This window comes from Schistocerca cancellata, chromosome 10 (assembly GCF_023864275.1).
Source record: "Schistocerca cancellata isolate TAMUIC-IGC-003103 chromosome 10, iqSchCanc2.1, whole genome shotgun sequence".
In the NCBI taxonomy this organism is placed as follows: domain Eukaryota; kingdom Metazoa; phylum Arthropoda; class Insecta; order Orthoptera; family Acrididae; genus Schistocerca; species Schistocerca cancellata.
This window is the reverse complement of record NC_064635.1, coordinates 72,501,577-72,527,719: the sequence shown is the minus strand read 5'-3', so window position 1 is coordinate 72,527,719 and position 26,143 is coordinate 72,501,577. Positions and strand designations below refer to the sequence as shown.

At 44.1% G+C, this 26,143-nt stretch overlaps 1 protein-coding gene and 1 non-coding gene across 2 annotated transcripts in view; both read right to left on the bottom strand.

Annotated features, from left to right (window-relative positions):
• The window catches only part of LOC126106545 (transcription factor SPT20 homolog), a 39,791-nt gene extending 27,871 nt beyond the window's left edge, over positions 1 to 11,920 (bottom strand). The window contains exons 1-2 of the mRNA XM_049912884.1: positions 11,854 to 11,920; positions 2,848 to 3,072 (exon numbers count right to left, since the gene is read on the bottom strand). Coding sequence (XP_049768841.1) covers positions 2,848 to 3,072; positions 11,854 to 11,868 — 240 coding nt within the window. The 5' untranslated portion in view covers positions 11,869 to 11,920. The remainder of the gene's footprint in view (positions 1 to 2,847; positions 3,073 to 11,853) is intronic.
• Positions 11,921 to 18,406: 6,486 nt separating this feature from the next.
• On the bottom strand, positions 18,407 to 18,481 carry Trnar-gcg (transfer RNA arginine (anticodon GCG)). The gene has a single exon. It is a non-coding gene; the product is annotated as a tRNA-Arg (tRNA).
• Positions 18,482 to 26,143: the final 7,662 nt, after the last annotated feature.

The following is a 26,143-nucleotide window of genomic DNA, read 5'->3' as shown; positions in this document are numbered from 1 at the left end:
ATTCTTTGACCATTTAGCCTGTCTAGGTACCTGTGTGTCACAAATATAGCCTTACAGAGCTAAAAACGTCATCAACCATATAGTTTGTACAATGTAAGGGTATGTAAAACATAGCAGTGCTATCACACTTCCTCGATGTTCTACTAGTCTCCGTCATAAAGATACAGACTCAGTTCTGTTTTATGGCAAAAGACAAATACTTGTCAGTAATTTCTTTAAGGTCAGTACCGCCAATAGACTTTTTTATTTGCAGTGTTGGACACTCTGTCTAATAGTGTATTTTGAATACGACAGTATGCAATTTTAGGTACTGTATAACATGAAACACTTGATAATGGCACTTTAAAGCCGAAATCATGATCTTGTAAATGTAACACTGCAAATAAAAAACAGTCTAATGGCGGTACTGACTTTAAAGAAATATATTATGACTGTGGACCCACATTATTAAAAAATTATTACTTGTCAGTAAGTTCAGTAAGCACGTTTTGTTTCGACTGGATGCCAGCGATGAACTATACGAGACGCTTTTCATAAATAAAGGAAGTAGAATGAATTTAGGTCCCAGTGTCAAAATTCCATGAAACGTAGATGCGTAGGCTTTCCATGAAAAAATGAAACATAATTAATTTGGGTTCCAGTGTAAACACGCCCTTAAGCTCACGTAGTTGCTTCAAACTGCCCAACCACGTTCCTCTGGTGTTGACCATACCGGCCGCGGTGGTCTGGCGGTTCTAGGCGCTCAGTCCGGAACTGCGCGACCGCTACGGTCGCAGGTTCGAATCCTGCCTCGGGCATGGATGTGTGTGATGTCCTTAGGTTAGTTAGGTTTAAGTAGTTCTGTTCTAGGGGACTGATGACCACAGATGTTAAGTCCCATAGTGCTCAGAGCCATTTGAACCATTTTTTGTTGACCATGGGCTACTAGCAACAAATTGTGAAAACTGTATGAAAAAGTTGTCACAAAGCGACAGCTCCTGCAGGTCATAACAGATAAGTTTATGTGATATGACATATTTTTCTCCTGCTTTCTTTGTTTCCAAACAGCTCTGGATGAAGCTAGAGGATGTTTTGTGTCACTGCGAGTCAGATACATCCATTTGTTTCGTGCCTGACAACAGAACATATCTGTGTCAGAAAGTTTCGTGTTAGATTGCATGGACGAGCTTAGAGATGGGGAATCTCATGCAGCATTCCTCAGTCTAATGTACTGAAATCGTGGCACGTCCTATCTGTTCTATCCGCTCCACGCTTGACTGTAATTCTTTAAGTCTGTGGAAGGTCTGATCACATTCCAATCATATACCGGAACTCGAGGGAAAATAAAACTGTAGAGGGAAATTTTATTAAAAAACTTTTTACTGGGAAACCTACATTTCTAGTAACATAATTTTCCTCTACAATCTTCCTCAACCTTCACATACTTGGTACATCTCTTGACAAGATTCTTAATTCCATCCTAGCAGAAGCTTTGCGGCTTCTTGCACCACCTCCGCAATTTCTTGACGGTGCTCCTTCATCCAGCCAGAAAGTTTGCTTAGGACTGTGTAGTGCTTTCTCTGGAAACTCAGACCAGGGATTTAAAAACCACTTAAGTGTTTACCGAGCTGCGGGAAGACAGGGATTATCCTGAAGCAAAGATTCTGTCTCTTCTTCGTCTTCAATTCAGTTTTACGATTTCACAATAGCTCACAACAGCCATCAACACTCGCTGTTTGACTTTTAGAAGCATAATGAATCAGCACTGGAGCTTTCATATCCCAAACTTCCACTGTCCTATTCTTCCCAGAAAGATCTCACGAAATTTCAGTAGTAAACCTGTTCTTGATGCACAACGCCTCTCTTGTAGCGTCTGTAACTGTAGTTTGTTGAGCATCTCTGTAATTCTCTTGCTCTGACTAAACTTTGGAACAGAAAATAAAAATTGCCTTTGAAACTTCTTGGCAGAGTAAAACTGTGTGCCGGACCGTGACTCGAACTCTGGACCTTTTCATTTCGCGGGCAAGTGCTCTACCCACTGAGCTACCCAAGCACGACTCACACACATCGACCTCACAGCTTTACTTCTGCCAGTACCTCGTCTCCTACCTTCCAAACTTTACAGAAGCTCCCCTGCAAACCTTGGAGAACTAGCATTCCTGAAAGAAAGGATATTGCGGTGAGCCACAGCCTGGGGGATGTTTTCAGAATGAGATTTTTCACTCTGCAGCTGAGTGTGCGCTGAGATGAAACTTCCTGGAAGATTAAAACTGTGGCCCTGCACACAGTTTTAATCTGCCAGGAAGTTTCATATCAGTGCACAATCCGCTGCAGAGTGAAAATCTCTTTCTGGAAAATTGCCTTTATTTATTGGCTGGTGCTCCTATTTCAGTTGCTGTAGCGACAGGAGGACACTCTCTGGAAAGCAGACACTATCTGTAATTCAGTTTCTCACAAGTGTGTGACACAGTGTCAATCGATGTTCCAGAGGATTCTTTAAATAATGGCCGAAACTGCTGCACCTCATAGGCCACACCTGGAGAGGTCAACTGGATGGCTGCTGTATGCTGTTGTATCTGTTCGCCTATCGCTGTCTGGCTTCTGTACATACTGTACTTGTTCCTCCTATTGCACACTGGCTGCTGTTTGCTTCTGTTCCTGTTGCTCCTACTGCTGTCTTGCTGCTGTATGGTATTGTACTTGTTACTTACATTGTTGTCTGGATATTGTATGCTGCCATATCTGTCGCTATTACTGCTGTCTGGTTACTGTATTCTGCAGTACCAGTTGCTCCTACTGCTGTGTGGCTGCTGTATGGGAATGTACCTGTAACTTCCATTGCAGTGCGGCTGCTGTATGCTGACGTACCTGTTGCTGCTGCTGTTGTTGCTGCTGGACAGCGGAAGCGACGTATCTGGCGCTGGAAGCGGGAGTGGCAGCTGTTTTGGCGGTTCCCCTCTTCTCCTTGGCCACAGATGCCGCCTCGGCAGCCGACACTTGTCGTGACTGCGCTGCAGGCGATGACGTAGGAGCTGGACTCAGTGCAGTGCCGGCAGCTGCCACGGCAGCAACCAGCAGAGATACCACCAGTACCTGTCGCAGACCAGACAGCCACTGTATTTGTGGATCGTGTGGAGTAATCTATATTTACATCTATGCTGATACGCCGAAGTAACTGGCATAGGCATGCGTAATGAAATACAGATACAGGGTGAAAAGTATTTAAACCGACAAACTCTGAGAGGTTGTAGGGGGACATCAAAACAAATATTTTTCCCTAACGTCATTTTTTCCTATGAGGAGTATTTAAACCGGTGGAGGAAGACTTCCCTGGCGACAAATTAATTAAACCAACAAAAAAGTCCAGAGGGGACATATCTGGGGATCGTGCAGGCCATGGTACAGGACCACCTCTGCCAATCCACGTTTCTGGGAATCGTCGGTCCAGGAATCGACGCACACGACGACTGAAATGTGCCGGCGCCCCGTCATGTTGGAACCACATGCGTTGTCTTGTAGGGGGCGGGACGTTTTTCAGCAATTCTGGCAATGCTCTGGCGGGAAAATTGTAATAGTGCCTGCCATTTAATGGCCTAGGCAGCAGATACGGCCCAGTTAAACAGTCCCCAACAACGCCGACCTACACATTAACGAAGAACCGCACTTGATGAGCGCTAGTAACTGTGGCATGTGGCTTATCCTCACTCCAAATATGCGAATTGTGCACGTTGAAGACTCCATCACTCCCGAACGTTGCTTCATCGGTAAACAACACAGAGGATGGAAATGTAGGATGCATTTCACAGTGTCCCAGGTACCACTGCGAAAACTGTGCTCTGGGTGGATAATCAACTGGTTTGAGGTTGTGGACACGCTGTAAGCGAAATGGACGTAACAATTGCTCTCGAAGGACTGTTCTTACATTCGTCTGATTCGTCCCCACGTTACGTGCAATTGCACGAGTGCTGATTGAATGATGCCGCTCCACATGCTGCAAGACAGCTTCCTCAACTTGCAGCGTTCTTACCGTGCGACGGCGTCCCTGTCCAGGTAATCTGCTAAATGACCCGGTCTCACGCAGGCGTTGGTACACAGCAGCAATGGTCGCATGATGCGGGATACGGCGATTAGGATATTGTTGTTGATAAACCCGCTGTGCAGCTCGTCCTTTTTGGTGCGCTACGTAGTACGCACCAACCATATCAGTGTACTCACTCCAGGTGTATCGCTCCATTAGTAAACAGAGACAATCCACTACTACACTGGTGGACAGCAGTTACCTACAACTGAAGAGCGTAATACGTCGTCTAACAACTGAAGAGCGTAATAAGGCCTCCACCGGTTTAAATACTCCTCATAGGAAAAAATGACATTAGGGAAAAATATTTGTTTTGATGTCCCCTACAACCGCCCAGAGTTTGTCGGTTTAAATACTTTTCACCCTGTATACGTAAATGGGTAGAATAAAGCGCTCCAGTCGGCAACGCCTATAACGATAAGTGTATGGCGCAGTTATTAGAATGGTTACTGCTGCTACAGTCACAGGTTATCAAGATTTAAGTTAGTTTGAATGTGGTGTTATAGTCGGCGCACAAGCGGTGGGACACAGCATCTCTGGGGCAGCGATGAACTTGAGACTTACCCGTACGACCATTTCACGAGTGTACCGTGAGTATCAGGAATACACTAGAACATCAAATCTCTGACATTGCCGTGGCCGGAAACACATCCTACAAGAACGAGAACAACAACAATTGAAGAGAATCGTTCAGCGTGACAGAAGTACAACCCTTCCGCAAATTGCTGCAGATTTCAATGCTGTGGACATCAGCCGAATCCATCCCAAGTCGTGTTGCGGCACTTGTGCGTGCTCACGGGGGCCCGACACGTTATTAGACAGGTGAGCCAGTTTCTTTGGCTCTTCAGTGTACATCTACAAGTACATGACTCTTCTGCAATTCACAATTAAGTGCCTGGCACAGGGTTCATCGAACTACCTTCAAGCTATTTCTCTGCCGTTCCACTTTCGAATAGAAAATGGGGAAAACGAATACAAATCTTTCTGTACGAGCACTGATATCTCTTAATTATTACGATGATCATTTCTTCCTAGGTGGGGTGGCGCTAACAAAATATTTTTTTGTAATCAAAGAAGTTTGTCGTTTACATTTATGCTCTGCATCTCAGAATAAAGCTGAAGTTTTTGCAAAGCAGGAGAATATGTAATGGCGGAAGAGAACCTGAGAGGGAAGGTGGTGGGTCGTTGTTGGACGGCTCAGTAGGTAGAACGTTTAAGCATGAAGACATCGATCTAGCTCTGAGTCCTGGTGTAGCACATTTTTAATCCTCCAACAAGTTTCACTGTAGAAAGGGTTGGCAGCCTCATTTTTCTACTGTATGCTGTTGGTCCTTCCCCTTTCAGTCAGGAATCCAATGACCACAAGGGCTGGCCGTGCAAGTCGATTATATCATTCACGAGCTGGAACACAAACCAGGTGCAGACATAGAGTGGATGACCATTGCTGCGAAAGTATCCTACTGTAATGTTAAAACTACGGAAACTGATCTGCAGAGTTTTGCAGTGACAGTATAGCGAAAGTAAATATAGATTGCGCAGACACAGTCAGTAAGGATGCTGCGTATAGTAGGAATTTTTAGAAGTTCAACCACTAAGGGGGTAAAATAGTCGGTAAAGTTTTTTTGAAAAGAAATAATTACTAAAGGGTCTTTAAGGTTGCACCTGCGACAACTTGTATTTGAATTCTCTATTAGAAATAAAAAATTAGGTCTTTCAGTGTTAGTGCCAATTCAGTCCCTAAGTGGGTGCAATAAGCAATGAAAATTTTTAAGAAAATATTTCCTTACATTAAAATAATTTTGCAGATAAATTAATGGAAACTGGTATTTCACTTTTCGGTTAGATGCAAAAAAATATTTCTTAGGAGATGAAAGTTGCTGTGAAATACCAGTACAAGAACGCAAAAGGCAAGGTTAACAAAAGATTTGGACTGCAGCTTCCAAAACCGGTTTTTGCTCAGAATTGCATTCGGAAAATACTATGCTTACACGGCCTTTGGTGTTGCCGTTGTTGCCGTTTGTGAACAACATAAAAGTTCTATGAAATAAAAACAAAACAAAACAAAACACAAATCTAATGGCCATATAGTCTATGCGAGCGAAACAGAGGGTGCTAAGCAAGTATTACAAGTAAAATCAGTCAGCTCTACATATGGCGGAGGCTTCTTCACAGATCATGGAATTCTTTCAGGCTCTTCCCGGTACATCAAATGTATAACAGTGGATTTTGCTGCTAATAAACTCAATTTATATTGAACAAATATTTTACACTATACACATTACAGGACACAGAAATAACTTCCATGTTGACTTTGCTGTATTATCTATGGTTGAATAAGGATTCTGCATTCTGGTGTGAACCAAAAAAGTTAAAAATAGGAGTGTATTATTCACTGCCTCTTCAAACGTACATCTATAATCACATGACTACTCTGCTACTCACAGTTGAGTGCCTGGCAGAGGGTTCATCGAACCACCTTCAAGATACTTGTCTGCCGGTCCACTCTCGAACGGTGAGCGGGATAAACGAGCACAATCTTTCTGTGCGATCTCTGATTTCTCTTATTTTATCATGATCATCAGCTAGTGGATAGCATCTGAAAAAAGGGGGAAAGAAACAGCAGACCACTCTCCCAGCCATCTGGTTATCTAGATGCAGGGGGTTAACAGTCAATGTGGTTACATGATAAGAAATAACTACCGTGTTGCCACCGAGAATAGGCAGTTATTGCTCTGTAAAAAACATCAGTTAGCCGTGCAATGGGAGGTCAATAGAAGTAATTTAATATACGAGGGTTGGAACTTAAATAGTGGCAACTATTTATTCACAACCGAAACAAAATAGTTACATGTTTGCACCCGTTCCTGTCCTTCGGAGTAGTCACCAGTGTTGTGTATAACCCGTCGCCAGCGATGTGGAAGACGTAGTATACCGTTAGCAGAGCCTGTTCTGTTGATGGTGCGAATGGAGCGGTCTACTGCCTATCGAATCTCTGCAACAGTTCTGAAGTGAATGCCACGAAGCAGTTCATTCATCTTCGGAATCATATCAAAGTCACAAGGACTTAAGTCCGGGGAGTATGGTGGATGGTACAGTACTTCCCAGCCCCATCGACCGAACAGAGCAGCCACAGCTTGCGCTGTATGCGCCCGCGTATTGTCGTGTAAAATGATGGGTGGGTCGTGCAGAAAGTGTCGCCACTTCTTTCGCAAAGCTGGTCGCAGATGATGCTCCAAAAACGAACAGTAATACTGTGCATTGACGGTCTGCCGTGGAGGAACGTAATGTGTTAGGATAACAGCATCACAGTCGTACACGAGAAACACCATAACTTAAGACCGCTCCATTCGCACCATCAAAGAACAGGCTCTGCTAATGGTACACTACGCCTTCCACTTCGCTGGCAACGGGGTCTACACAACGCTGGTGACTACTTTGAAGGACAGTAGCAGCCGCATACATGCGACACTTTTGTATCGGTTGTGAATAAATAGTTGCCACTATTTAAGTTCCAACCCTCGTAAATGAGGAAGAAGTAACTTTTGCTTCTTCGAAATAACGGCCTTCTTTTAAATTTTAATACACTAAAAGTTACTTGTTTAAGTGCAGATAATTTGTAGCAAATTATCTAGAGTTAACTAGTGATACACTAACGATACACACTCCACTTTGTTAGTCTAAACATGGACTTGTAACACCTTCCTGAAGGTTGTCTATTACGATGGTGCCTCCAGAACATGCTGAATGAAATAAATGAACCGACGATGATGGTAAAAAATATACAGTCCCCGTATGTAAAATGTAGAGACTTGAAAGAACTCGTAGAGGATAGAACACGGGAATTCATATCAAATGACAAAAGTTATGGGAGAATCTCTCAATAAAATTCCCTTACACGCAATAGTATACCAAGTGCTCTGCATGAGGTCAAACTCTTTTAATATCTGGGAGTTTTCGTGTAAAAGGGCGCTTGTTGTACTAATCAAATCGGTTGTCCAACTGACGTAGCTGATTGGAATTACGACAGGAAGTACGCAGATACGTGGGGAGAAGTGTATTCTCAAGATCTCTGCAGGTTACTTAGACTGCTTTTAGGATGATGGAAAGAAAAATAATTTCAATAGTTAATATGAATGGCAGAAATTTGTACAGTAAGGAGTTTTTATAGAAAATGTTTAATAATATTTGAGTTGTGGTGCCGGTGAAGGCATCACGAAATCATTTAATAAATGATACAGATGACAGAAACAAATTGTCTTGATCTTCCTCTAAAACTGTTTCCCCCACACACAGTAAACAGAGTGACGATTCCTTCAAGTCTCGGCATGGGTTCAATCAAGCGAACTCTTCATTTAGTCAAGTTGTGTCACTTACATTCAGTACCTCTCCATTAGTTACTCGTTCTGTCCGTCAAATCATAAGCATTCTTTCGTAACGCCACATTTCAAGAGCTTCTGTTCTCTTGTTTTCTAAACTTCTTATCGCCCACATTTGACTTCACATAATGATGTAATATATAATTAATATTATACAGGGTAATTTAAAAATCATGTCCCATAGAACAAAGTCTACATTGGTAATTCACTAGTATTGGCTCATCGGACGTGGGGTCTAAAATGGTACCTGAAGAGCCACGAATGCTTATTCATCTTCGATACAGAACCTATTTTACTTCGAACTCTTTGGTTTCCACATTTCGGGAGGAGTTAGGGACCAAAACAAAAAATAAAAATTTCCTGGTAAACATCGGTCCTACAATGCATACCTCAAGTGGTATGAGAACAACTTGGTCAGTAAACGAGATGTATTGCACAGTAGCGAAGAGGAACAAGTTTTCATACCTGTTAGTGGTATGCACTTTAGAGCCCATGTTCCCTCGACTTTTTTCTTGTTTTTTTTCCATTTTACTACTTCTCAAAACTAATTAGATTGCAGCAGAAGAGATGAAGAAGTGCTCGTAACTCTTGACGCATGAAATTTAGAACCTTCTTTGCTCCGAATGATCGTTCCTGTCATATCCGTAAGGACTGTTTTGTAGTATGGGCCAAAACTATTGAGTTCTCAGCGCAGGCTTTGTCCTCTGGGGCTTGACTTTTCACTCACCCTAGCAGTTTATAAGGAAGGATGCATGGGAAATGCAGAACGGGAAAATGAACACAATCGATTGACGACTTGGAGATCAATAAATAATATTCACAGCTGATGGAAGTAATAGTAACTGCAGTTCATTAATATGTAAGGACCTCAATCTGAACCTGAGGAGGTATGGATTAACCGCTCTGACCGTCTAAGTACTTCCCAGCAAGCAGAGCACCGTTGATGACGACAGTGGAAACCAACTTCCAGTTTCGATCTGCGTGTACCATCACCAAACATATAGCAAGTGAGTTGTGCAGTTCTTTTACAAAAATTCATCCGATTGCTGCCTGTTCCTGTACCCCACTAAGCCTAAAACTATACTGTGCGTAAACATTTGAAGATCTGAAACTTCCTACCAGATTAAAACTGCGTATCAGACTAGGGTTCCAGGTTCAACCTCGTCTTTCATGAGCAATACAAGGCGTCACTCGTGCCTGGACTGTAAAAGTATTGCCGGCCGGTGTGGCCGAGCGGTTCTAGGCGCTTCAGTCTGGAACCGCTCGATCGCTACGGTCGCAGGTTCGAATTCTGCCTTGGGCATGGATGTGTGTGATGTCCTTAGATTAGTTGGGTTTAAGTAGTTCTAAGTTCTAGGTGACTGATGACCTCAGATGTTAAGTCCCATAGTGCTCAGAGCCATTTGAACCATTTGTAAGAGTATTACCCACTAAAGGCAGGATTCTGGACTTAAGCACCGGTCTTGCTCCGTAGTATAAATCTGTTTGGGAATTTCAAATCTTCATATGTATAATCAAAGTATTACTTTAGACATAGTAGCTAGAGAAAGTTCGGTCTCGAAAACCGTCATGCGGCTGGGACAACGGTGTGCTTACCACATGCCTCTAGATACCCGCATCCAATGACGCCTATTGGCTGAAGATGACACGGCGGTACCGTTGGGCGTTCATGGCCAGTTCAGGTGGAGTTTAGTTTTTTTAGCTAGAGAAATAGACAATACGCAAAACACCTTACGGAAAAGTGCACATCCAGCTACAGATATATAGACAGGATATGAAGGTTTCTTTCTGAAAGAAACAATCTTATCCAACTTTTTTCATGATTAACTTACAAGGGTAGTTTAGTAGATAAATCTCCAATTTTTTACACCTAAAAGCAAATGTAAGAAAACATACTTGAAGGAGTGTGGTATCTGACGTTTCTTCAGAACGTCGGCGGAGTTTCGAACTATTCCGACAGAGAGAAGAGTCGTAGTGAATGATCAAAATGATCTACGGAAGACGTTCATTACTAGAAACGTGCTGTAATTGAGTTGTTGATAGTGGAAAAAGAAAACACCGTGAACATCCAAAAACCTCAAGTACGCTGTACGGCAGTGGTGCCTCTGGTAGTAGTACTGTTGGGCTGTCGGTTAAAGAGAGTTGGAGCGTCAGGAAGGGCAGAAACTGAATTCCACAATCGGCCACGTTCGAGACGTCCTGCGACAGCCTCTGCTGACGACACGATCGATCGCGCGGTTGCCAGTGCTGGTAGACACCAGGGCAGCGGCTATCCACAAGCTACTGGTGAACACTGCAAGGGCGTGTGCAGTGACTCACATCCTCTGATATTTAGAGGTATGCTCAAGATGGGCTCCACTAATTCTCTCAACATATCACAAGACTGAAAGAAAATCCACTTGCCGCCGCTGTGACCGAGAGGTTCTAGGCGCTTCAGTCTGGAACCGTGCTGCTGCTACGGTCGCAGGTTCGAATCCTGCCTCGGGCATGGATGTGTGTGATGTCCTTAGGTTAGTTAGGTTTAAGTAGTTAAGTCTAGGGGACTGATGACCTCAGAAGTTAAGTCCCATAGTACTTAGAGCCATTTGAACCAAAATCCACTTAGTCCCAACTGTTGCAACTGTTGAAGTACTTTGAGGCCAATGAAGAGGTGTTTCTGTTAAGGATCGATACAGGTGACAAAACAAGGGTGCGTCAGTTTCAGCCAGAAACAAAAAGGCGGCCACTGGACTCGCACCACCTACCATCAAAAAAATGAAAGTTCGAGGCAGGACGACAGTCTTTTGGGATAATTATGGTGTCATTCTCGTGTTTCCAAAAGGATGAGCCATTAATTAAGATGCATGTGTGAAGACTCTAAAGAAACATAAGAACCTTTTCTGATCTGTTCAGGCAGAGAAGCATCCAAACAAAATCTTGCTCCAGCACGACAGTTCACAGTGACACACAAGTACCACAACCCAGCTGGACATCGTTGCAGGATACACAATATAACCCAGACCTGCTGTCCGCAGGCTTCCTTCTATGTGGTGTAACTACGGATGTTTAAGAGCACGTGGAACACTCTTTTAAGATGAGGACACCACAACTGAAGCAGGGGAACCGTGTCTGTGAGAACACACGAGATTTTACCAACAGAGAATGCAAGCTCTTACACAGCGTCGGTATAAGGCTATACAACGTGAACGAGACTATGCAGAAAAATTGTAGATGTTAAGGAAATATTAGCTGAAACTGTCACCTAAGTCCAGTCCTCAAGAGTGAATATAATACGTTCTGAAGAAAATAAATTGTGGGGTGTATTCAACGAGCCTCGTAACTGTGAAAATGAACACTCGGGTATCGTATTAACGACGCACCACTGAAAGTACATCCTTTCGTGAGTAGAGACGTCCTTGCACGGTCGCCAGCGGTACTCACCGAGACGGTGTGCATGGCGGCCAGGGGCGGGTTTGGCGGCGACGGCAGCAGCGGCGGCGGACCTTGGCGAGGTGTGACCGTGGCGGCGGCCGGCCGCGCGCTCTTATAGCCGCTGCCGGCTGCTCCACTTTCACTGAGAGGCGGGCATGCTGGGGCTGCGTCCCCCTCACGGGAGGAGCGGCGCCTCTGATGTCGCCCAGACCAGCGGCCGGCCGGTCCACGCCCTGGCAGCAGCAGATTTTCCTCGCGAGCTTCCGCCGGCGCGTCTCCGCCACGCACGCCACTACAGCGCCGTCGTCCTTACTGTAGATAAGCCTTCTAAGCGCCTCACGTGTGGGACCTACGTTGTTGTTGTTGTGGTCTTCAGTCCTGAGACTGGTTTGATGCAGGTCTCCATGCTACTCTATCCTGTGCAAGATTCTTCATCTCCCAGTACCTACTGCAACCTACATCCTTCTTAATCTGCTTAGTGTATTCATCTCTTGGTCTCCCTCTACGATTTTTACCCTCCACGCTGCCCTCCAATACTAAATTGGTGATCCCTCGATGTCTCAGAACATGTCCTACCAACCGATCCCTTCTTCTAGTCAAGTTGTGCCACAAGTTCCTCTTCTCCCCAATTCTATTCAATACCTCCTCATTAGTTATGTGATCTACCCATCCAATCTTCAGCATTCTTCTGTAGCACCACATTTAGAAAGCTTCTATTCTCTTCTTGTCTAAACTATTTATCGTCCACGTTTCACTTCCCTACATGACTACACTCAATACAAATTCTTTCAGAAACGACTTCCTGACATTTAAATCTATACTCGATGTTAACAAATTTTTCTTCTTCAGAAACGCTTTCCTTGCCATTGCCAGTCTACATTTTATATCCTCTCTACTTCGACCATCATCAGTTATTTTGCTCCCCAAATAGCAAAACTCATTTAGTACTTTAAGCGTCTCATTTCCTAATCTAATTCCCACAGCATCACCCAACTTAATTCGACTACATTCCATTATCCTCGTTTTGGTTTTGTTGATGTTCATCTTATACCCTCCTTTCAAGACACTGTCCATTCCGTTCAACTGCTCTTCCAAGTCCTTTGCTGTCTCTGACAGAATTACAATGTCATCGGCGAACCTCAAAGTTTTTATTTCTTGTCCATGGATTTTAATACTTACTCCGAACTTTTCTTTTGTTTCCTTTATTGCTTGCTCAATATACAGATTGAATAACATCGGGGATAGGCTACAACCCTGTCTCACTCCCTTCCCAACCACTGTTTCCCTTTCATATCCCTCGACTCTTATAATTGCCATCTGCCTTCTGTACAAATTGTAAATAGCCTTCCACTCCCAGTATTTTACCCCTACCACATTCAGAATTTGAAAGAGAGTATTCGAATCAACATTGTCAAAAGCTTTCTCTAAGTCTACAAATGCTAGAAACGTAGGTTTGCCTTTCCTTAATGTTTCTTCTAAGGTAAGTCGTAGGGTCAGTATTTCCTCACGTGTTCCAACATTTCAACGGAATCCAAACTGATCTCCCCCGAGGTCGTCTTCTATCAGTTTTTCCATTCGTCTGTAGAGAATTGGCGTTAGTATTTTGCAGCTGTGACTTATTAAACTGATAGTTCGGTAATTTTAACATTTGTCATCACCTGCTTTCTTTGGGATTGGAATTATTATATTCTTCTTGAAATCTGAGGTTATTTCGCCTGTCTCATACATCTTGCTCACCAGATGGTAGAGTTTTGTCAGAACTGGCTCTCCTAAGGCTGTCAGTAGTTATAATGGGATGTTGTCTATTCCGGGGGCCTTGTTTCGACTCAGGTCTTTCAGTGCTTTTTTTGAGACGTTTGTATTCCTTTTTGCCTGCTTCATTTACTGCATTTTTATATTTTCTCCTTCAGTATTTCTTCTGTTACCCAAGGATTATATTTTCTCCTTCAATATTTCTTCTGTTACCCAAGGATTTCTACTAGCCCTCGTTTTTTTACCTATTTGATCCTCTGCTACCTTCACTACTTCATCTCTCAAAGCTACCCATTCTTCTTCTACTGTATTTGTTTCCCCCATTCCTGTCTATTGTTCCCTTATGCTCTCCCTGAAACTCTGTACAACCTCTGGTTCTTTCAGTTTATCCAGGTCCCATCTCCTTAAATTCCCACCTTTTTGCAGTTTCTTCAGTTTTAATCTACAGTTCATAACCAATAGATTGTGGTCAGAGTCCACATCTGCCTCTGGAAATGTCTTACAATTTAATACCTGGTTCCTAAATCTCTGTCTTACCATTATATAATCTATCTGATACCCTTTAGTATCTCCAGGATTCTTCCATGTATACAACCTTCTTTTATGATTCTTAAATCAAGTGTTAGCTCTGATTAAGTTATGCTCTGCGCAAAATTCTACCAGGCGGCTTCCTCTTTCATTTCTTAGCCCCAATCCATATTCACCTACTATGTTTCCTTCTCTCCCTTTTCCTACTCTTGAATTCCAGTCATCCATGACTATTAAATTTTCGTGTCCCTTCACTATCTGAATAATTTCTTTCATTTCATCATACATTTTTTCAATTTCTTCGTCATCTGCAGAGGTAGTTGGCATATAAACTTGTACTACTGTAGTAGGTGTGGGCTTCATGTCTATCTTGGCCACAATAATGCGTTCACTATGCTGTTTGTAGTAGCTTACCCGCATTCCTATTTTTTTATTCATTATTAAACATACTCCTGCATTACCCCTATTTGACTTTGTATTTTTAACCCTGTATTCGCCTGACCAAAAGTCTTGTTCCTCCTGCCACCGAACTTCACTAATTCCCACTATATCTAACTTTAACCTATCCATTTCCCTTTTTAAATTTTCTAACCTACCTGCCCGATTAAGGGATCTGACATTCCACGCTCCGATCCGTAGAACGCCAGTTTTCTTTCTCCTGATTAGAACGTCCTCTTGTTTAGTCCACGCCCGGAGATCCGAATGCGGGACTATTTTACCTCCGGAATATTTTACCCAAGAGGACGCCATCATCATTTAATCATACAATAAAGCGACATGCCCTCGGGCAAAAATAACGGCTGTAGTTTCCCCTTGCTTTCAGCCGTTCGCAGTACCAGAACAGCCAGGCCATTTTGGTTAGTGTTACAAGGCCAGATCAGTCAATCATCCAGACTGTTGCCCCTGCAACTACTGAAAAGGCTGCTGCCCCTCTTCAGGAACCACACGTTTGTCTGGCCTCTCAACAGATACGTTGTGGTTGCACCTACGATACGGCTATCTGTATTGCTGAGGCACTCAAGCCTCCCCGCCAACGGCAAGGTCCATGGTTCATGTAAATAGACTTCTGGCCATTAAAACTGATACACCATGAAGATGACGTGCAACAGAAGCGAAATTTAACCGACAGGAAGAAGATGCTGTGATATGCAAATGATTAGCTTTTCAGAGCATTCACACAAGTCTGGCGCCGGTGGCGACACCTACAACGTGCTGACATCAGGAAAGTTTCCAACCGATTTCTCATACACAAACAGCAGTCGTCCAGCGTTGCCTGGTGAAACGTTGCTGTGATGCCTCGTGTAAGGAGGCGAAATGGGTACCATCACGTTTCCGACATTGATAAACGTCGTATTGTAGCCTATCGAGATTGCGGTTTATCGTATCGCGACATTGCTGCCTGCGTTGGTCGAGACTGGTGGTCGATGACTGTTAACGGAATATGGAATCGGTGGGTTCAGGAGGGTAATACGGAACGCCGTGTTGGATCCCAACGGCCTCGTATCACTAGCAGTCGAGGTGACAGGCATCTTATCCGCATGGCTGTAACGGATCGTGCAGCCACGTCTCGATCCCTGAGTCAACAGATGGGGACGTTTGCAAGACAACAACCATCTGCACGAACAGTTCGACGACGCTTGCAGCAGCAGGAACTATCAGCTCGGAGACCATGATTGGGTTACCCTTGATGCTGCATCACAGACAGGAGCGCCTGCGATGGTGTACTCAACGACGAACCTGGGTGCACGATTGGCAAAACGTCATTTTTTCGGGTGAATCCAGGTTCTGTTTACAGCATCATGATGGTCGCATCTGTGTTTGGCGACATCGCAGTGAACGCACATTGGAAGCGTTTGTTCGTCATTGCCATACTGGCTTATCACCCGGCGTGATGGTATGGGGTGCCATTGGTTATACGTCTCAGTCACCTCTTGTTCCCATTGACGACACTTTGAACAGTGGACGTTACATTTCAGATGTGTTACGACCCGTGGCTCTACCCTTCATTCGATACCTGCGAAACAGTACATTTCACCAGGATCATGCACGACCGCATGTTGCAGGTCCTGTACGGGCCTTTCTGGTTACAGAAAATGTTCGACTGCTGCCCTGGCCAGCATAATCTCCAGATCTCTAACCAATTGTAAACCCCTGGTCAATGGTGGCCGAGCAACTGGCTCTTCACAATACGCCAGTCACTACTCTTGATGAACTGTGGTATTGTGTTGAAGCTGCATGGGCAGCTGTACCTGTACACGCCATCCAAGCTCTCTTTGACTCAATGCCCAGGCGTATCAAGGCCAAAGGTGGTTGTTCTGGGTACTGATTTCTCAGGATCTATGCACCCAAATTGCGTGAAAGTGTAATCACATGTCAGTTCTATATTTGTCCAATGATTAACCGTTTATCATCTGTATTTCTTCTTGGAGTAGCAATTTTAATTGTGAGTAGTGCAGCCTCACTAAGGCGCCAACGAAGCTGGTATGGGCGTTCGTATTCAAATACAGAGATAATTGAACGTCAGAATATGGCGCTGCTGTCGGCAACGCCTAGATAAGACAATAAGTGTCTGACACAGTTGTTAGATCGGTTACTGCACCTACAATGACAGGTTATCGAGATAGAAGTGAGCTTTAGCGCGGTGCTATAGTCGGCGCAAGAGCGCTGGGACACAGCATCTCCGAAGCAGCGATGAAGTGGCGATTTTTCCGTACGACTATTTTACGAGTGCACCGTGAATATCAGGAATTCGGTAAAACAACAAATCTCCGACATCGCTGTCTCGGCATTTCCGGAAATTGCTGTAGATTTCAATGCTGGGCCATCAACAAGTGTCAGCGAGCGAACCATTCAACGAAACGCCTTCGATATTGCCTTTCGGAGCCGAAGGTCCACAACTGTATCGTTGATGACTGCACGACACTAAGCTTTACGACTGGTGGTAACTACAGATATACTGCATGGTCAGACGAGACTCGATTCAAATTGTATCAAGTGGATGGACGTTTACGGGTTCAGGAACAACTGTTCAAACTGGTTGAGGCTCTTTAATGGTACGGGCGTGTGCAGCTGGAGTGATACGTCTATATATGTTTAGACACGACTCTGACAGGTGACACGTACGTATGCGTCCAGCCTGATCACCTGCATCCATTCATGTCCACAGTGCATTCCGACGGACTTGGGGAATTCCAGCAGGACCCTGCGACACCACACACGTCCAGAATTTCTACAGAGTTGTTCCTGGAACATTCTTATGAGTATAAACAATGGCCATCCTCCGCCCGAGACATGAACATTATTGAGAAAATTGGGATACCTTGCAATGTACTGTACAGAATAGATCTCCATTCACTCGCACTCTTACGGATTTATGGACGACGCTGCAGGATTCATGGTCTTAATTTGCTCCAGTACTGATTCACACAGCCGAGTCGACGCTACGTCGTGTAGCGGCGTAGGGACCCCACACGATAGGTAGGTGTACCTAAGGCGTGCCTTGGCTCTTCAGTGTATTTCAGTGTGCTGTCATGCATGCCATCATCTCGCTCTTGAAGCACAGAGTCTTGCGTCGATGGAAGGATAAGTGGCTGGAAGTGACAGATGTAAGCTGCTTCCAGTAAAGCCCACTATGCGGCAGTGGAGCACCTCCTTTCAGCCACAAAGACGGCATGAGGCTTTCCTTACTTGTCTTCACATAAGCCACAGTCTTATGATGCATGGCTTCTTGCTACAGTGAGATGATATTCCAATGTGTGGTATTGGTGGCATATAGATAACAGACACATTTTAGTAGACTGTATTTTGTTTTCGGACCAGAGGGCAGTGGCACATTTGTCTCAGATTTGCCCTCTATTTTATGTGACATTGAAACGAATGTGGTCAGTGTTTTAAGACACTGTGATGTGTCCAACTTATTTACAAAAATTGTAGGGAGTCGTTCTTAATATGTTAACAGGATGACTGGCTTGCCCATGTATTTTGTAAGTTGTCCGCCAGTCATATTTCCCTGTACTTTTCTTTTATCTCGTCGGTGGTTTTACTTCTATTTTAACCCCATGAACAGCATCTTTCACCTTCCTCCGTTGTATTAATAAGTGTGGGACATAGTGACTGTCTGGGGTGAGAATGAGTAGGTGTGTCATTTTATAGATTTCCTCCTCACTATGTGACAACTATTTGAGCCGTTTCCTCCACATTCGTTTTCTTTTATATGCGTGAGGGCGCTGGTAACCTAAACGCTAAGCATCTGTAATCTTGAAACTTCCTGGCAGATTAAAACTGCGTGCCAGACCGAGACTCGAACTCGGGACCTTTGCTTCGCGGGCAAGTGCTCTACCAACTGAGCTACCGAGGCCAGACTTGGAAGGTAGGAGACGAGCTACTGGCAGAAGTAAAGCTGTGACTAGCGGGCGTGAGTCGTGCTTCGGTAGCTCAGATGGTAGAGCACTTGCCTGCGAAAGGCAAAGGTCCCGAGTTCGAGTCTCGGTCGGGCACACAGTTTTAATCTGCCAGGAAGTTTCATATCAGCGCACACTCCGCTGCAGAGTGAAAATCTCATTCTGGAAACATCCGTAATCTTCACAAAAAAGAAAGGCTCAGTGAATTTAAATACGGACGTGCACTTTCTCTGGGCATGTCGCATTGTGATAATTCTTCATATAGAGAAATGTCCTGTTTCTACGCTGAAAATAATAAATATACACTGACGTGACAACAGTCATGAGATAGCGATATACACACAAACAGATGTCGGTAGTATGGCGTACATATCGTATAAAAGGGCAGTGCTTTGGTGGAGCTGTCATTTGTACTAAGGTGATTCATGTGGAAATGTTTCTGGGGTGATTATGGCGGCAAGACAGGAAATAACAGATGTAACGTTGTTGCTTTAATTTTCTTTGAAAGCGGTGCTGATAGACAATAAAAGCGGTTTAAAAGGTGTGAGCTGTCTGGGGAAGTTAACCTTGCATTACTGAGCAACTGTTTCACCAGGTATCCAGTCTAGCTTACCAAATTCCCAACCAGACTAACATTAATTGTAATATTTTAATAGTCATACGACAACCGGTGATATATATATAAAAGAGGACTTAAATAAAAAGAAATAAATGAGTTTATATTTGGAAATTTATTTTAACATTGATCATTGAAATTTCAGCATATTAAACTTGAGTCATAACTAAGCTGGTGCCTTATTTATGATTGTGTAAATGTGAGTTTGTAATCTTATGGAACACATCAAATAGGGAGCCAAGATTGGGAGACTACATACAACACTGCATTCATAAAATAACACACGAAGAACGCTGAAACATATGCAAGAGGAAATTAACCACAACCAACCGATTCAATTTTCACCCAAAGAAGTTACGTTCGTAGCGCAATCCTGTCCGTCATGTAATTACCACACACTGGTATACTAAATACATACTAACTCTCTGTGAAATCTTCCCGAAAAGAATAGCTGAGGGCTACTTTGATGATTACACCACATGCTTCACGTGGTCAACTTGGTTTACACAAAGAGTGTAACTCCACAATAATTTTAATAATTAAAATAAATTAGATCGAAAAGCAATTTACAAAAGAAAAACCTCGAACTGGTTACTAACGTCTTACTATTAACCTGATGGGTCAAACAATTGTATAAGCACGTGGTACTGGTCTCACAAAGTACACCCCACGTGGGTTGAACATAAAGAAAAGTTGCTATATTGAAAAATATTGTCAAGACGAGACGTTATAATCTCACGCACATTCGCATTTAAGATTGATGATCTTAGTTAGAGTCACTGATCAACACGTAGTTCCACTTTACTCACAAAGTAGTGACAAAGTAACTACTGGAAGATATTCTGAACTTCACACTCGAAATACACTGCGTTGCAATTTAAGATAACATTAGATATTTTAGAAATAAAGGTGATTAAATTTTCAGTTAGGCTGAACTTAAGAAATCCATTGTCCTACGGACTTAGCAGACACGCGCTTAGCCGGAGATCTTACCACTTCAGACGTTCGCCACGGACAGACTGCCGTGGTCCCTTCCTGAGGGTGGCTCACCAATACAAATGGAAGTGACCAGAGAGGCAGCTTCCTATACCAACATGACAAGGGACGGACAGGACCATACTAAGAATAGAAACCTCTCTGCTTTTAGAAAGCGTAGCTACCTGTTCCGACGTTGGTCCTACTGTTCTCTAGCAGACAGGCTTGTCTGCTACCCTCAAGCATGCAACTAGAAATACATTTGCTCATTCATCCTCTCACACAGAAGGGAAGGGGGATGACAGTATCTTATCATATACAGTATATAAAAGAAAGCGGATGTAGGTTCTGTATGAGACTGTGTGACATGAATGACATATAAACTGTGTTTTAAAGTGTAGTAGTGTGACAGATCGTTCTTGTTTATGTGTAAAAGTAACACGTTCCACTGCTCAGTCTCCTCCCAGATAGTCAGAAACACCACAGTAAATTTAGAAGAGGAATTTATGCCGTAAATGACAACAGATTTAAGAAATTAACATGAAAGGAATCCAGCAGAGACCTTTCAAGGTGATTCATGTGGAAATGTTTCTGGGGTGATTATGGCGGCAAGACAGGAAATAACAGACTTTGCATGTGGAATGGCAGTTGGAGCTAGAAATCATTAGGGAATTCAATATGCCGGCCGCGGTGGTCTAGCGGTTCTAGGCGCTCAGTCTGGAGCCGCGTGACCGCTATGGTCGCAGGTTCGAATCCTGCCTCGGGCATGTATGTGTGTGATGTCCTTAGGTTAGTTAGGTTTAAGTAGTTCTAAGTTCTAGGGGACTGATGACCACAGATGTTAAGTCCCATAGTGCTCAGAACCATTTGAACCATTTTTTTTAAATTCAATATTCCCAGATTCACGGTGTCAAGAGTGTGCCGAAAATACCAACTTTCAGGAGTTACCTCTCACCACGGACAATGTAGTGGCCGATGGCCTTCACTTAATCACCGAGAGCAGTTCGAAAATACAAAAGCGTTGGTTTATGCATCTACATATTGGGACTTTGTTATGGAGGAAGCGGCCGAGAATTGTTTAAACAACAATTTCAACAGAGACCACGGATACACTGTCAGCAAGGCATGGGGGCGGGCGTTGGACATCGAAAGAAAGCAAAGACAGACGCGCGACGCGGGAGCGGCGGCTTCAAATGTTTTTTCAAAGAAAATTCCGCCTTGGCTGTATGAATGATTTTTATTAAATCTGCGACAGGTTTCGCATCACTTATCGGTGCATCCCCAGGCAATATATATTGGACGTGAATAGTGGGGAGTGGCTACAGGTCAATGTAGGTCGTTACTATGTTATAAATAGCGTGCGTATATTGCCTGAGAATGCACTGATAAGTGGTGCGAAACCCGTCGCAGATTTAATAAAAATCACTGATACAGCCAGTGCGGAATTTTCTTTTAAAAAATGTCTAAGTTTGGCTGTGGTTGCCCGCCCTATAAAACGACCTGTTTCAAACGTGGCGCCTGACCCTGGCGCCACCTGACGTCACCGGTGCTGCCACGGGCAACAGCTCCGCTGGCCGACCGGGTCGACTTAAGTGCGCACAGCACATTGGGTCTATCTGATTTGCTACTGATGATGTCGTCATGCTGTCAGTGAACTCCTGACGACGATGGCGAAGGTGGTCATCCTTTTTTTTTTTTCTTTATTGCATTTCAATTCCCCATCGGAGCGGGCTGGTAGCAGCATATGCGCTGCTCTTCAGCCGAAAGACATAGAAGACATTTAAAAATAACAAAGGAGAGAATATGGTGAACATAGATATAAAAAAGGGGGAACATCATGGAAGGCAATAGACAAAAAAACGGGGTGACCGTAAAATGGAGATAAAAAACTGTGAAAACTGTTTAAAAGTAGCACACACAAAAGGCCACACACTGCGACAATTAAAAGAACACAAGGCACAGTATGACTGGAGCATAAAATATGAGGGAGACTGGAAGAAGGGAGGGAGGGGAAGAGATGGGGGAGATGAGTGGGGGGCGCACGGAAGAGTGCCAGGTAGGGAGGGATGTGGGAAGGAAAGAGGCAAGTATGGGGTGCAGGGTCTCAGGGGAGGGGGGGGGGAGAAGGAAAATCCGCTCTGGGAGAAGGAAGGAAGAGGAAAAAAAGGGCGGCCTGGGGAAGGGGGGAGGGGAAAGGCCAGGTTATAGTTGGAAGGAAGGTTATATGTCACGGCGAAGTTCGTCATCCGGGTGGGGGAGGTGTTGGAAATTGCTCTGATGAAGGAGATGGTGTGGAGGTGGAGGGATACAGCGATAGAGGCGCGGCAACGGGCGGGGGTGGAGAGGAAGGAGGAAATCAGAGGGTGGGGGGGATCAAGCCTGCGGACAATGTAAAAGATGCGGAGGTGTTGGAAGAACAGGAGGAGGTGGGGGAAGGGGATCAGTTCATACAGGAGCCGTGTGGGGGAAGGAAGGCGGATATGGAAGGCAAGGCGGAGTGCATGGCGTTCAAGGATTTGGAGGGCCTTGTAAAAGCGGGTGGGGGCGGAGATCCAGGCAACGGTGGCATAACAGAGGATAGGACAGATGAGGGATTTGTAGGTGTGGAGGATGGTAGAAGGATGCAATCCCCATGTCCGGCCAGACAGGAGTTTCAGAAGGCGGAGGCGGGAATGGGCTTTCTGCTGGATGAGATGGTCATCGAAAGCTCGAGGATTTTATTCGCATTGACGCGGCTTGAGAACCGAGAACGTGTTATTCAGTCTCGTTTCGTACAGTTTCCGGTGGTAACAGAAAAGCAACACTGCATAAAATACACACAGAAATCAATGTGGGACGTACGATGAAGTATCCGTTAAGATAGTGCAGCGAATTTTGGCGTTAATGGTCTGGCAACAGACGACCCATGTGAGTGCCTTTGCCAACATCACGACTCCGCCTGCAGCGCCACTCCTGGGCTCGTGACCAACTCGGCTGGACGACTAGGAAACCATGCCGTGGTTAGATAACCCCCGATTTCAGTTGGTAAGATCTGATGATAGGGTTCGAGTGTGACGCAGAACCCCGAGAAGCCATGGACCCAAGTTGCCAACAAGGGACTGTGCAAGCTGGTGGTGGTTCCATAATGGCGTGGGCTGTGTTAACGTGGCATGCTCTGGTTCAAGTGATGAATGAAAATAGTTCAGTTCGGCTAGTTTGAGACCATTTGCAGCCATTCATGGACATCATGCCCCCCAATAAGAACGCAATTTTTATGGATGATAATGCACTGCGTCAGCAGGCCGCAATTGCTCGCGATTGCTTCGAAGAACATTCTGGGTAATTAAAGTGAATGATTCGGCCACCCAGATTACCCGACATGATAACGTTTATGGATCATAATAGGGAGATCGATTAATGCACAAAATCTTGCACCGTCCACACTTCCACAATTATGGACAGCTATAGAGGCAGCATGGTTCAGTATGTCTGCAGTGGACTTCCAATGACCTGATGTTCCGCTTCATGTTTGTTGCAGCGTAAGAACTGTTCCATAAAATTTCGGGCTTGCAGCCGCATAAATTCAGCTTCTTCTTCTAATATTTCGGCTGAATACTGTCCAGCCATCTTCAGAGCGAGCCGAGGTGACTGACGCTCCAGCACTTGCTCCGTCCTTTTAAACTCGAGGACAGAACCACTGCGGATGCGGCCAAAGCTACGCAAGGCGCCAGAGACGTTGATAGGCGACAAAGAGGTGCAACACATGCAATAACTTGTTGAATCCATGCCGCGTCGAGATGCTTCACTACGCCGGGAAAAGGAGACCGACACGATATTAGGAGGTATCGAATGACTTTTATCACCTCAGCGTTAGCTTATATGAATATGAAGTTTCAGTCTACGCATCCCGCAGGCACGAAAATACTAAAGTATCCCTTTAGTAGCACTTTTTACTGCTATTCTACATCTACATCCGCAATTCACGGAGGGTTCACAGAACAAGTTTTAGGTTATTTCTCGATCGTTCAACTCGGGAACAGCACATAGGAAATGCGATTCGTCTCATTTAATAACGAGGGTCATTTCTCCATTTATAGATGGGAGTCAAAAATGTATTTTCGCAATCTAAGGACAGAGTTCGTGACTGAAATTTCGTGATAAGATCTCGCCACAACGAAAAAAACCTTTGTCTCGGTAGTTGCGACTTCTGCTCAAGTAACACATGTTACACAATCTCTCCCTAGTTCATAATACAAAATGAACTGCCCTTCTTTGAACTTTTTTTTTAATTTTCTCCGCCGATCCTGTGTGGTAACGAGACCGTACCACACATCGGTAATCCAAAAGAAAACGGAAAAATGTAGTGCAGGCAGTCTGTTTAGTAGAGTTGTCGCATCTTCTAAGTGTTCTGCCAAGAAAACGCAGTCTTTTCAAAAACAATTCGGGGATGGCGATAGAATCTTTCAACACTATCGACCACCTGTTTATAATGCACGGCTTGTGGCGGAGTGTTTATACGACAATAACGTCCCTGTAATGGACTGGCCTGCACAGAGTCCTGACCTGAATCCTACAGAACATCTTTGGGATGTTTTGGAACGCCGAATTCGTGCCAGGCCTCACCGTCCGACATCGATACCTCTCCTCAGTGCAGCACTCCATGAAGAATGGGATGCCATTCCCCAAGAAACCTTACGGCACCTGACTGAATGTACGCCTGAGAGGGTGGAAGCTGTCATTGAGGCTAAGAGTGGGCCATCACCATATTGAATTCCAGCATTACAGATGGAGGGCACCACGAACTTGGAAGGCATTTTCAGCCAGGTGTCCGGATATTTTTGATCACATAGTGTATGTGCCGCTGTAAGCGTTGGTCTTTTCTCGAGGTAACTGAATCCAAATGTATATTGGATGCGTTTCCGCACCCCATGTTCGTTCGTAAATTGGTTGAAATGGCCTTGCATTTACCGGTAACAGCTGTCAGATTTGAAGCCAGTATACACTGAGCTTATAATACTCCTGTCTGCTACTACTGTACCATAACCTTAAGGTTGTAGGCAGGTCGTGAAATATAACTATATAGTTAGAACAATTATGGTATAAAGCAACAGAACAGTGTTACCCTCTGAGAGGAATTTTGTTATGTTGACCGTGTTGTACCTAACGGTGGTGGCTTATCGGAAATGAAAGTCAGAATTACGTAAATATTTGAACAGTACAAACAAAATTTTGCCTATCTGCACTGTTTAACTGATAAAGAAAACGGTCGCCAGCCTAACTAGGCAAGAGAATGATTAACATTCTCGTTCAAGAAAATAGTTATCAGTAACTTTAACGGACAAACACAACCTATACTTGGCCACACGCGAGTGCAATGAACTCTGACACATACATATGTTTACGGTAAGATTGAAACTAACAGTTAGAGAAGCACAAACTATTTGCAAAATTATAACAGATACCGAAACACACTATTACTTTCAGGGCTTACACAAACTGAATGGTTCAAATGGCTCTGAGCACTATGGGACTTAACATCTGTGGTCATCAGTCCCCTAGAACTTAGAACTACTTAAATCTAACTAACCTAAGGACATCACACACATCCATGCCTGAGGCAGGATTCGAACCTGCGACCGTAGCAGTCGCGCGGTTCCGGACTCAGCGCCTAGAACCGCTAGACCACCGTGGCCGGCCAAACTGAATGGTCTTTATAACATTATTATTAACATTCCCTCCAGGATCATAAATTGGACATAGGTTAAGTCTCTCTCAGTTAAATACTGTACTATTTGAAATGGAAGTTAATTGGAATCCACTAACAGGTTGCTTGTCACTATCATTTGAATGAAGAAATTACGGTTTTCATAATTAGTGGTCTTTCCATTACTTGTTACCGAGCATTAACACAATAGACAAACTGTGGATCCTTTTATACTATTAATATGCACTTCTAATACACAAGAGAGACAAACACTTAGCAAACATGAGTATATAACGTTTCACAACCGCAGTTTTCCACTTTTACTACATTGAGAGGCAAAATTAA